Source organism: Cinclus cinclus, chromosome 12 (genome assembly GCF_963662255.1).
Source record: "Cinclus cinclus chromosome 12, bCinCin1.1, whole genome shotgun sequence".
Taxonomy (NCBI): Eukaryota; Metazoa; Chordata; class Aves; order Passeriformes; family Cinclidae; genus Cinclus; species Cinclus cinclus.
Window position 1 is genome coordinate 14633548 of NC_085057.1, and position 12919 is coordinate 14646466.

General features: G+C 43.9%; 1 protein-coding gene across 3 annotated transcripts in view; it reads left to right on the forward strand.

Moving 5' to 3' along the window:
- Nucleotides 1-3870: 3870 nt before the first annotated feature.
- POC1A (POC1 centriolar protein A) overlaps nt 3871-12919 on the forward strand; it is a 43529-nt gene continuing 34480 nt past the window's right edge. For 2 of the 3 annotated variants that reach the window (XM_062500436.1, XM_062500438.1), the window contains exons 1-5: nt 4377-4548; nt 5409-5588; nt 6683-6790; nt 8071-8186; nt 12402-12535. In XM_062500436.1, coding sequence (XP_062356420.1) covers nt 4388-4548; nt 5409-5588; nt 6683-6790; nt 8071-8186; nt 12402-12535 — 699 coding nt within the window. In that variant the 5' untranslated portion in view covers nt 4377-4387. Of the gene's footprint in view, nt 4549-5408; nt 5589-6682; nt 6791-8070; nt 8187-12401; nt 12536-12919 lie in introns of all 3 variants that reach the window. The other variant, XM_062500437.1, reaches the window with a different exon arrangement.

Sequence of the window (12919 nt, forward strand, 5' to 3'; positions counted from 1 at the left end):
CTTCCTGGGGACCCACTCCTGGTGCAGTCAGACATGGCCCAGGCCTCTCCTTGCCCACAGCCCTTCAGGACAGCTCTGTGCACACTGCTGGGCTCTGCACTCTCACCACTGGTTGCTCTGGGATGGAGAAGCAACAAATTCCCTTCAGCAGTTTCTCCTCGGGCTGCTCCCCCTGCTGGGGCATCACTGCCAGCCATCACTGAGATGTCACCTGCAATGTCCCCACAGCTCGGGCACCACAGTGATATGCCAGAACATTCCATTGGAACCTGCTGTCTGTTGGTGCCAGTTGGCCTTTGCCTGCCTGCTGGTAGGACACAGTCAAGCTGTCCAGGGTGATGGCCATGGAGCAAGAGCTCTCATCCCTCCGCTTTCCACAGAAGCTTTGGAAAATTCTGGAAAGTGGCAAGTTTCAGTCAGTTTGGTGGAGTGAGAGTAGAAAATGTGTGGCCATCAACAAAGATCTCTTTGAAGTGGAGGTGCTGGGCAGGGAAGGACAGCAGGTCTTTCACATGCAGAAAATTAAAAGTTTCATGCGGCAGCTGAATGCATATGGATTCACCAAAATGCAGTGGAATTTCCAAAGATCTGCCTCCCTGCCCGAATTCCTGGCAGAGGAAGCAGCAGCTTCTGCTCACAGCCAGGTACAGCAGCTGCTCTGCACAGCTATTAATGCTCGTGATAATCTGAGGGGAGAGAGGGACCTTCACAGCAAATAAAGCCTGCCCGTAGAGGCCTTTTTGCAGGATGAAAAGAAACCGCTTTTTACAAGGGGGCTTATAAAAATGAAGGAGAGGGACTTTTTGTGCAGGCAGAGAATGACAGGACAAGGAACAGTGGTTGTATAGAGAGGCCAGGTTTAGATTAGATGTTGGGAAGAAACCCTTCCTTGTGAGTGTGATGAGACCCTAGCACAGGTTGTCCAGAGAGGTTATGGATGTCCCATCCCTTGAAGTGTTCAAGGCCAGGCTGGATGTGGTCTGAACAACCTGGGATAGTGTGTGGCATCCCTGCCAAAGGCAATGGGGTTGGAACTTGTTCTTTAAGATCCTTTCCAACCCAAGCCAGTGTGTGATTCCATGATGGAGGGGATGGGGATGGGAGTGAGTGGTCTGGTTTTCATTTTATTCTCAGGCTGTGCTCAGGTGTGTTTGAGTGATGAGTTTGAATCCATTAAAAGTACAGACAGACTCAGCACAGCCTGATTTCTCTGAATGTCTTTGCTCTATGTCTTGCTGCATCAAACCTCCCTGTGGCACCTGCCCAATGCCAAGCAGATGTATCAAAGGACCAACAAGATTACTTGCCTGCTCATATCTCCACTGAAGCTGCAGTGAAATAATGATCTCTGGTTTTCAAAAGCAGTTGTTCTGCTTTTGAAAATCCTACACTGCTTTGCTTTCAGGAGGCAAAACCCCAGGGGTGGCGATGCCTGAACACAACCCATCACAAGCTTAAGTGTGATCTTTAGGTTCTACATGATCCTCTGCTGCAATTTGGAGTAACTTTGGGGTTTCCACTCTTGGGATGGGATGGTGACACCTAACTCTTCTCCTTTGCCTATTTTAGATCCTCTACTACTTTAACCCCAGCTTCAACAGAGCACATCCCTGGCTGTTGGAAACGTGCAAGAGGAGAGGTGTCCTTAAAGGAAGGGGCCCAGATGAAGAAAAGATGGAGGAAAGGTCCCTTTAGAAGCCCAGATGGTCAACCCAAGCTTCATGGAGAGGCAGATCTGGGCTTCACACAGGTGCCTGTTAGAAAGCAGTCAGTGTCCAGTCAGTAGTGTCTAATTAATAGTGCTGTTCCTAGATAAATAGAATTGGATGAAATAGATTCGAGTTGGTATTAAACCACTGAAACAATAAACCTTTCTCAATTGTCCTGAGCTCTTTGCCCACCCCCAGGGTGAGTTCCTATTTTGAATGCCCACAGTCCAAGCAGAAGCAACATATCTCGCACCAGTTGAACCAAATCTTGGGAGTCACCAACCCGGCTTCTTAGCCCTCGAGAGGACCGGCTTGTAGCGCTCCCCTAGCTGAGATCTGGGGACAGTCTCTACCAGGCTCTGGAGACATTTAGCCCCAGGGCAGGAGTGAGGCAAAGGAGTGTCATGGTCGGGCACTGACCGGGCTGCCCAGGGAGCAGCACTAAACCTGCCGGAATAACTGATAGAACAGAGCCGGGAGGGGCTTTCCCCAACGTTCTGAGCCGCCTGACGGGGCCGGCTGCGCTCAGAGGAACCCGTTCCACAACCCTGAAGAGCTCCTGTCCCGGCCACGGCACGGACCCCCCAGTCCGGGCCCGCTCCCCTCAGGCCGGACCCGCTCCCTCCGCCCCCCTGTGGGCGGGGCCGTCGCTACGGGGCGCGCGCGGCGCGGGAACCGAACGGCGGCCGCGGGGCATCATGGCCGCCGTGAGCGAGGTGAGGGGAGGCCGGGCCGGGCCGGGCCGGAACAGCCGGCCGCTGCAAGACTGCTGCAGCGGAGCCGGGGCTTCCCGGGGTGCTGGGGGGACTGCCGCCGAGCAGGGGTGGCGGCGGTGGCAGCCCTTGGGCCGTTGTGTCCGAGCTGGAAAGGGTTGTTACTGTGCGGGGAAGAGTGGAAGGGGAAGGCAGGGCTGGTGGCGGCCCGGGGTTGTCTGGTGCCGTGAGGGGCTCTGGGGCCGGGGTGGCGGTGGGAGGCAGTGCTGGGCTTAGGGGGGCCGGGGTTCAGTGCTGCTATGGGGTGGCATCATGCAGGTGGGGACAGAGGGGCTCGAGGAGTTTAATGCTGCTGATAGCCCTGGGTCTGGGGTGGTGCTGTAGCTGGGGTGGGTCTGTGTTTTTGGAGAGAGGCACCTTCAGGGTGTTGGAGGGGTTCTGGATCTGCGGAGGGCTGCCCTGTTCCGAGGCTGGGTGCTTGTCTGAGCAGGGTCGAGTCCTGAGCGGGAAAAGGCTGTGGTGGGGATTGCCAGGGATACAGGGGCAATGCGGGTGACAGCAGGGATTGAAGGCTGATCAGCCTGTCATGAACTCTGGGCAATTTTCAAGTGTTAAAACCTCTTGTAATACTTCTGTCGGGTCTTTGATTTTTGCCTGACCTCAGGCTTTTGTTGGCCTTTGCAGCAAGGTGCTGTGGTTGTGTGTCAGTCTGTTTTGCTGCAATTCTTATTCCTCCTGCCTGTTCTGATAGGTGTGTTAAATCTTGCGAGTTTGCCTCTTCTGTGCAAACAGTTGCCTCTTGGCTACACCTGAGCTGAGATGCGCAGCTGTCAGAGCAAAGCTGAGCTTGGCTGTCTGCTCAGGTGATCATGGATATGGCTTATCTGTTCTACAGTCAGCTTTAGAGTTTCTGTGCCAGCAGTATGTTGTAAAAATGCAGGAGGGATTTGTGCAGTCACTCAATATCCAAGCTAATAACAGCTTGGATAATTTGCTTGTTTTAAAATTTATGGTATGTGTGAAATTTGTGTTTTGTGTTGTGTAGTTGCCTCTGCCTGTTTTTTTGTGGGGTGAATAGGCAGCTTGGTTTACTTGTAGAAATATAAAATGATTTTATTGTACGAAGATGGTTAAATCTGTAGTGTCTGAACATTGTTGTCTTCTAGGAAGATCCATCCCTGGAGAGACACTTCAAAGGCCACAGAGATGCTGTCACTAGTGTGGACTTCAGTTGCACTAAGAAACAATTGGGTAAATTGTCTGTGTTTTAATGGGCAGAGGATAAAGAAAGAGCTGCTTGGCTTTAGTTAGGTGGGGGAGCAGTGGAGGCAACTGAGCTCTGCAATAGCAAAAGGTCCTGCTGGTGCTTTCTGCTAACAGCAAATCTGCTAACTGCTCCCCTCACCTTGCAAACTTGTGTTTTTAATATGTTGTGAAGATCTGCTGAGCTGACTTTGGTCAATATTTTGTCACAAGGGAGAGGTGTTGGAGGGAGAAGTAGCCAGGGTGCTTTTAAGTCACCAACTAACTGGTCTTCTCTGCTTAATAAATTAAGCAGAAATAATCTGTAGTGACATTTAACCTGCTGCAGCTGATACCTGCCTCTGCCAATAAGAAAGTGATGAGATAACCTCCATTTCCTGAGTGTGTGGAAGATTTGCAACCTGTGTGGCTTCTGCCTCTGCAGCTCTTGTATGGCTGGACTCTTGGAAGTAAATTGTCAGTCCAAAGTAATGCATTGCTGGCCTTGTTTTTTTTTTTTTTTAATTACTAATGTAATTATATACATGACGATAATGAAATACACAGCTTTCAGTAGGCTGGTGAAGCTTTAGAGGACAATGTTTTGAGACTGCTGGAAGCTATGATGGTGAACTGAGTGTGAAATGTAGTTTTGGAGAAGTAATTGGGGAACTAATGCAAGTGTGGTTTTGTTTTTCCTTTTTTATTTCAGCAAGTGGCTCAATGGATTCATGCCTGATGATCTGGAGTATGAAGCCTCAGATGAGAGCCTATCGCTTTGTGGGCCACAAAGATGCAGTTTTGTGTGTCCAGTTCTCACCTTCTGGTCACCTTGTGGCTTCAGGCTCTAGAGACAAAACAGTCCGTTTGTGGATCCCTAGTGTGTAAGTACCTGTTCCCTTCTGCCTCTCTTTGGGTTTAAACTATGGCTTGGAATTTCTCCTTACTTCTTTGTAACAGTTCTCTGGCTGTGGGACAGGGATCTGTTTGAGGGAGAGAAGAATCACTGTGTCTTTGTCTTCAGTGAATATGGAGCTCCTGGTGCTACAGTACATGCTGGAGGCAGGTTTAGGATTGAGAGTTCCGCAAATCTGTTGGATCTCTAAATATGCCTTGTGTTTATTTGCCAGAAAAATGCATCTCACATTTATTTGGAAATGGTGTATAAAGAAAAATTAACACATTTGAATTGTCTTGACTGGCTGAGTTAATGGAAGTTTGCTCACAGCTGTACAGCATCAGGTGTGCTGAAGTCAGTCATGTTATTTCTTGTGTGATGTGGCAGTGGAATGGCCAGCTGGAGCATGGACCATTACAGGAGCAGTTGTGAGGTCCTTGCCTGCTTGGCTCTATCTAGATGAAACGTGAAAACACCTCTCTCCTTGCCTGCCTTGCAGCAAAGGACCTGGCAGCAGTACCTCAGTGTCTTCTATTACACTGATGTTTTCCTAAGTGTTTAAATGGTTGCACAAATTAGCTGTAGCATTTTTCTCCCCTTTATAGAAAACATAGGTTGTTTCCTGTTGGATTTGCCTCCAGTATGGAACAGGAGCAACTGGTTTAGCTGTGTATTCTGTATTGCTCACGAAGCATGAGCAAGTTTTTGTCCTAATGTGGTCATGTGCAGTTCCCATAGAAGTGGTGGTCACTAGCACTGCTCAGCAAACAGCAGCCCTGTGTTTTCAGGTACAGAATGTCTTTGCTGCCCTGTTATAGTTTTAAGGAGCTCTTCTCTTTTGTGTAGCAAAGGAGAATCGACTGTGTTCAAGGCTCACACAGGAACTGTGAGAAGTGTTCATTTCTCCAGCGATGGCCAGTCCTTAGTTACAGCTTCCGATGACAAAACAATCAAAGTGTGGACAGTTCACAGGCAGAAGTTTCTGTTCTCACTGAACCAGCACATCAACTGGGTTCGCTGTGCCAGGTGAGTATGGCTCTCTGATGAGCAGAGATGAAGATTTATCTCTCAGAGCAGAGGCTCAGTGTCATGGTCTGGTGCAACACATTTCTATTCAGGTGTGTCTGGTGAATGAAATATATTGCTGACCTGCAGAGATATCCTTTCAGTAATAGTCTGCACTCACTTTGTGTTGCCCCAGTAATCTCTGTCAAGCAGATGCTTTCTTGCTTTGTCATTTGTTCTATGTTTTGTTTTTACCTGGTAAGGAGAATTCTGTGTCTTCAAGTTGCTAAGAAGAAAAAAAAGAGAGATTTCTACTGTTATTTCAACTTAATTTCTTTTGACTTGTCCTTCTTAAAATGATCACCTGTGCTACCTCCAAAATGTTGTAAGTGCTACCATGATAATAACATTAGTTCCTGAAAACTGTTTCAGATTTGGTTTCAAGGAGTTATTTATGCATATTGTGTATCTGGGATAAAGCCATGGTTCCTCTGTAGGTGAAAAGTTCATTACAGTTCTAGAATGTGGTGGTAGCAGTGGTTGATAGCACTATAGATACCCACAGAAGAACAGAAAGGATGGTTTTCCAGGATATCTGATGATCTGTAGTTAGGGACTCAAGTCCTGATTCTGTAATATGTATGCCTCTGAAGAGAGATCTGGATCTGTCATGTATATGATCTTTTGAGATGGGAACTTAATATAGTCTCCTAAGATACTGGAATGGTAAAGGTTCTGCTGCAGCTGTTTTCTTGTAAGTGACTGTGTTGCTGTGAACTCTTGTGGCAAAGGCAGGAATTGTTTTGAATCAGGGCAGAGAAGCAACTTGAGGTACACTTAATTGAAACAAGTAAGGCACAAGATCTTAAGTCAGACTCAAGACTTTCCTGTGGCTTATTTTGTATGCTTATGAAGTTAAGGATAGTTTGAGTACTTGGGGCTTGCTTCCTTTTCCTTCAACTTAGTGATTGGGTTTTCAGTCTCACTGATGCTTCTGAGACTTCTTGAAAAGTGACGTGTGTGTACCAACATACTTTGACATCTGGCCAAATTCAGTCAACCCTGTGCTCCTTTCATTTGAGGGCTTTTCTTAATTGCTGTAACTGTTGCCTTAGATTCTCTCCTGATGGACGATTGATAGTGTCATCCAGTGATGATAAAACTGTCAAGCTGTGGGACAAAACCAGCAGGGAATGCATCCACTCCTTCTGTGAGCATGGAGGGTAAGTACCTGGTGGTGATGTCTGAAGTGGGGTTACCTGGGGAATTAGCACCCAGTTTCTGAGGTTCAGAGGTCCCTGTCCTGGCAATGATAAAACTGCTTAAAAAAACATTATCACCTCTTACAAAAGTAGCCAGTGTGAGGGCCCAGTCCAGAATTGTCCTGGCCCCTTTAACTGCTCAAGGTTAGAACTGTGCGGGTTCTATTTCAGTAACTGTCCAGCACATCAGGCCTCAGTTTCTTTGTGGTTATTTATTTTTGGAAATGCTTGAATTCCTTATTTCTTCTTTTATTTTGCTCTGAGTTGGCATAAATTAAAAGTGCAGAAATCTACTGACAGAATGGCACTTGCATGCTTTGATTCATCTTCAGGTTTTTAAATAATGAGGTTATTCAAAAACCCCACTTTGTATTCAGAAAAATAGCTGTTACATTTGGAATGTTGAGCAAAAAATAATTTACCCAGAAACATAAAACAAGTCCTCAGAGAACTGAGACTGGAATCTCCCTAATTCATTGCTGCACTGAATTTCTAGTGCAATATTATGTTATTTCTAGGTCATATGCAAGACAAATATTATTAAGACACGTTCAGACACTATTTTTTTCAGTGCTCTTAAGTATGTGTCTTGTCCAAACAACCCATTGAAATAACTTTTTCAGCACTTGCTACAAGAATACTCGAATATAATTAGTCTTACCCAGTTTGTTTGGTGAAGAGTTACAAGGTATCTTTCCCTGAAGGGGCTGAAGCTTTTATTGTATTCATGTGTTCAGGCTAAAAATTGATTTGATTCAGATCCAGAAGGAAATTTGGCCTCAGTCTTGCTACTTTCAAAGTGGCAATATATGATTTCAGGCACAAATTCACTAAGTTCCATCTTAAATTTAGTTTACAGAAAAAAAAAATCCCAGTTCTGTCTTGTACACATCACTCTGGAAATAATGTTAATTTAGTAGAAGACATATATTATGCAAACATTAAATGAACACTTGAAAATGTTGTTGTGACAGTTGGATCCATCAGATTTCAGTAGGTTTGTGTCTACAGCTCCTACACCTGTAATGTGAACTGCTGAAGATGTGCTTAGGTAGGAGCCTGCAATCTGCCTGGGGTTAGAAGCAGGGTCTTAAGAGAAATTCAGCACAATAAATTTTCAGGTTATCTCCTCCTTTCCTTAACATTCAACGAGTCATGATGCAGCTTCCCTTGTTGAAAAGGCTTTTTTGATCTTTGGCAAGAGTTGAACGTCAGCAGTTGGGTTTGGTTGCCTTTGACAGGTTTGTGAACCACGTGGATTTCCATCCCAGCGGAAACTGCATTGCCGCGGGGGGCACGGACAACACGGTGAAGCTGTGGGATGTCAGGATGAACAGACTGCTTCAACATTACCAAGGCAAGTCAAGAGCTTACGAAAGCTGAACCTTTCCTTTTATTCATGCAAATTGTTCTGAAGTCCAAGGATTGTTTCTCCATCAGCTGCTGCTTTTCCAAAAGGCACTGGGTTAGGCCTGCCAGTGGGAGCCTTTCTTCACCAGATGTCATGTTTTGCTTCGTGTTTAGCTCCAGAACTAATTCTGAAGCTGACCCGTGTTGCAGGTGGGCATGAGTCTTACCTGTGATGCCATTTGGCTCATGGTCAGTGTTATTGAGAAGGTGGTGTGCAATCAAAACGATGCCTCTGAATAAGCCTATAGGAGGAGTCAGAATTGTATTCCAGTAGTTCAAAACATTAGGTTCTTTTATGAGAAAATTAGGAAAAGTTAAAAAAAAGAAGAAAATCTAAATCAATCTATTGCAATTCTATACTATGATCCATGTTTATGCTTCCTTTTCTGGACTGTTTATCAGCGTCCATATTTAGCTTTCATGATGCCATATGGCATCTCCTCCCATTACCTGTTCTTGTCCCACTGATTAGTGTTGCTGTTTGATAGGTCTGGATAGGAAAAGGGTGCTTTCCCATCTCTGCCAGCTTCTTTGAGATTGATTGACCTGTTCTGTGCCTTGTGCTGAAATGTGGCTTTTCTTTGCTAATAACAGTTTTTAAGGCCTCTGTGATATTTGAAAATTAATACATTGTCAAACACTGTTTCCAGTGTTGATAGCTTATTAAACTTATTAATTTCACTTTACCTGAGGAACTGCTTCTGGCATGTTCATAAAGCAGATCAGGCATGGGGCTGGAGCTTGGTTTGTTCTTTCTGCCCTCAACATCAGTGCATTCCTGCTGTGATGGCCTCACAGCTTCTGTTATTCTTCTGGATCACAGTCACTCCCAAGCTCTCTGATAGTTAAAAAAATCCAATAGAAACCAAACTTTTTGACGACTGTTGTTCCAGTTAGTAAGTACTGAGCGTGCAATTTGAGTTATAAGAATTGTTAACTCGTAGCCTATATCAAAACTTGGAAGTGCCTTCCTGAAGTCTTGTTGCTAAAATCAGTAGTGTTTTTAAATACTTGGGCAGTGTCAGGTTGTCCTTTAACCTGCTTTATCAGCTTTTCAATGGTGGTAAGATCTGCAGTGCATGTTTCCAGCCACAGTATAACTTGGCTCCAAAGTCATCTCTTCCTGCTTTCCACTTACTGCTATTAAATTGTCCAAATCTAATGTGGTTTAGGCTTGGCTGCCAGGTTTATTTTTTGTCTTGGAATGACATATTTCCCTGGTATCCCACCCTTACTGAATGGCATTTTAGTGTGACACCCTTGCTATTGAAGTGATCATTTTCCTGGGTTGAGTGTTATTTTTAACAGCTACTGGGTAAATCCTGTGTATTAAACTTTGAACTAAAAAAAGTAATAATAGCTGAAGAAACCTTAAATTGGCCTGGTGGCTTTTTGCACTCACTTCATGCACCTCTGGTCACAAACTTGATGTGTTTGTAACGTGCTCTGGAGATGTCTGCCCTTCTGAGGGTTTATACTCACCTCCTTTTGGTTAAATCTGTTTTCGTTTTGTGGTTCCCCTGTGAGGCTGCCAGTCCTGTCCCACTAGATGGCATCTGTGCCTTCAGAATGTGCTGCTGCTGCCTGATTTCCAGGGAATCCATTTTAAACATGGAGTTGCATGGAGGAGTTAATAGAGGAGTAGCCCTGCCTCGGGCTCTTGCGTCTGAAGGTTGGGCTGTTTTCCAGCACTGATTAGTCTTTTAGCAGTGTTACTCTTGTTGCCAGCACTTGTTCCAACTGTGACATTTGTAAATGAAAGTTCGAAGTAGAGAGCAAGCTGCAAAACCTTTTGTATGGTGTGTTTTTCTTTTAGCCAAGCAAAGTATGCTCTGGTCACGTTTACTGTACAGGAGAACACACAGATGCTTTATTTGGTTCTCTGCTTGGCACTAATTCTTTTGTGCAGCAGATTTTGTACAGCCCCTACAGAAATGGACAGTTTTTATTGCCTGACACTTTTTCCCTGTCCAAAGCTGTCTATGGGACACCTCTGTAGCAGTTCTATGGAAGCAGATCTAACCTAATTTTATTCCTGTTTAAAAATAATTGGTACTTTTATCCATTTTGGATGGGGCTGATGGTGGTTATCTGTTCAGTAGAGACTGGCTGTGTCAAGTTCATCCTGATTTATCTTCTCCTTGGTGATTATTAAGGGTTGCATTGCATTAAAGAAGTCTTGTGGGGCTTGGGACAGTTTTGAGCAGGCTGGAAGGACTCAATATTAGCTGTTAACCCCCAGTATAAGCCCCCTAAGAGGCTCTTACCTTGCTAGGGCTTGGCTGGCAGAAGGTTGGACTTGTAGCAACAAGTCACTGGGAGATAGCACCTTGTGCTGCACTGGATTTCTTGTTTACAGCATGAAATCAAGTGAGGTGGCAGGATGTGTTGGCACTTTTTTTTGGAGAGGTGTTATGAATGATTTATTGAGAGGTATGAGCTAGTTTGACAGCAGAGATGAACTTTTCTCTGAGTTTACATGAGCCCAGAAGCTGCAACTGCTTATGCAGCCGCAGTCAGTGTGACTCTTTTCCATTATGGAGAAGGTTTTTTTGTGATGCTGGAAGTACTTTATTTACTGTATGGAACTTGGAAGATGTGATGCATTGCTAACCTTGTCTATTTTTGATGGGATTCCTTTCAGGACTTTCCTTAGTTGGCAAGATACATTTATGTTTATCTGACTATACACACTAGGGGGGTGAGAAATATTACAAATAGCTCAGAATAAGATTTTCAAGGGGGAAAGATACTTATCACTCTTTCATAAGAAAAAACCTCCACACAGTTTGTCCTTTAATACATAGCATGATACAGGGTTGGGGTAGAGGAATATCTAGCTGTGTGATGGAGACAGTATTCAACAACAAGAATAACAGTTTAGAAGTTACCTGTGTTAAGGTTTTCTTCTGTGTTTTGTAACAGTCTGGGTCAAGAGGAGTTGTTTTCAGAATTTCTCAGAGCTATTTTGTGTTCCTGAGAATTTCAAAAGTAGAGGCATTTTGTTTTGCAATTGGGCAAGGTTAATTTAGCTATCTGTTTCAAGTCTGCATATGCAAAAATAATATTGGGTTCTAATGTATTTAAAATAGTACTTTAAGGGGTTTCTTAACATGCAGTGTGGATTCAAAATGCGCAGTAGACTCTCAACATAAATTTAGTTTGGTGTGATGTATCAGAAGTAGAAGACTTGAGATACCAGAACATTTGGAGGGCATATAGTATAATTAAGAATAATTGGATGGTTAAATCCCTCTTCAGGCATATTAATATTCTGTAATGTCACATACGCTCAGGAAACTGGGCATATGTGAAGTGTACTGCATGTTCTCATAAATAAATATGTTCAATAGCCTGTTTTATAGAAGTTTGGGGAGGGAAAAAAGTCATATATTAAATGTTTAATGTTACACTGAACTTCAGTGAAGTTTGACATTTTTTTCCTATAATGTTTTCTTTAGCTTTTTTCAAAATAAATCTTGGGCTTCATCTTCATGCAGGGAAAATAGCTTTATTGCAAGTTCACACTCTTGATAGTTTGTCTATTGGTATTTGTTTTAAATATTGTATTTGGTGAGACAAATAGGATGTCTGAGGAAATAATGCTTGTACTGGACCATTTTCAAGTTGCTCTTATTTCCTTGTTTCTTTTAATCCCAGCCTTGGCTGGAGTCAGATAGTAAACCAAAAGAAGCTGTGCAGTGTCAACTCTGAGTGTCTTCATTGTAATTTCAATCTTCTCAGTGTCCTAACATAGAGATTTTAATCTAGAGTGACTTGAGAGTGAGACCAGCAGCTCCCCAGTTGTAAAGTAGAGCAGTGTCCAGCACTCTCACAGGATCCTGTAGTTCACTTGCACATAACAGTACATTTTGGGGCTATACTGGAAGCTTCTGTGGCATTAAATATCTCAGAATAATTGGCAAAGCTTCCTTTCAGTAAAGTAGTGCATATTTTTACAAGAATTGAGTTACTGTTACTGTTCTCCAGTGCTTTGAAGAGCTTATGTGGAATGTTTTCCTCATGATAATTTTCTTGTTAAATTTTATAACAGAAAATTGGAATGTGCTTGTGCTTTATTTTATTCTTTTGCCTTGGGCTTATGTAAGCTGGTCTTGGTGACTATTCTACTTTTTTTTTTCTTTTTTTCCTCCATCCTTAGTGCACAGCTCTGTGGTCAACAGTCTGTCCTTTCATCCCTCTGGAAACTATCTGGTTACTGCTTCCAGTGATTCAACTCTTAAGATTCTGGACTTATTAGAAGGAAGACTTCTCTATACTCTTCATGGTCACCAGGTGAGGCAAAGGCTTTCTTACAGTTATGTATAGACTCATAGTAAACTGAGCAAATCCATGCTTGAGACTTTGATTCTTCATGACCAAAAATTGTTTGAAAGCTTCCCTGTGTAAAATCATGCTAATAATCTTTGAGATCATCACTGTTTTGAAGGGAAGGAGGTAAGGCAGGAATGGAGAGAATGAGAAAGCAAGACTAAAAGTGAGCTCCAATATGGAGGATTCAAGTCTAAAGCAGAAAGAACTCAGAGCAGCACCCTAGACTCTGACTGACCCTCTCAGCCACACTCTTAATGCAGCTCTGTCTCCCTCCCTCTCTAGAGAGCTGCAAATAAAACTTGGCCCCCTCACAAAGGTGTTTTGATGATAAATGCTGTTCACCTG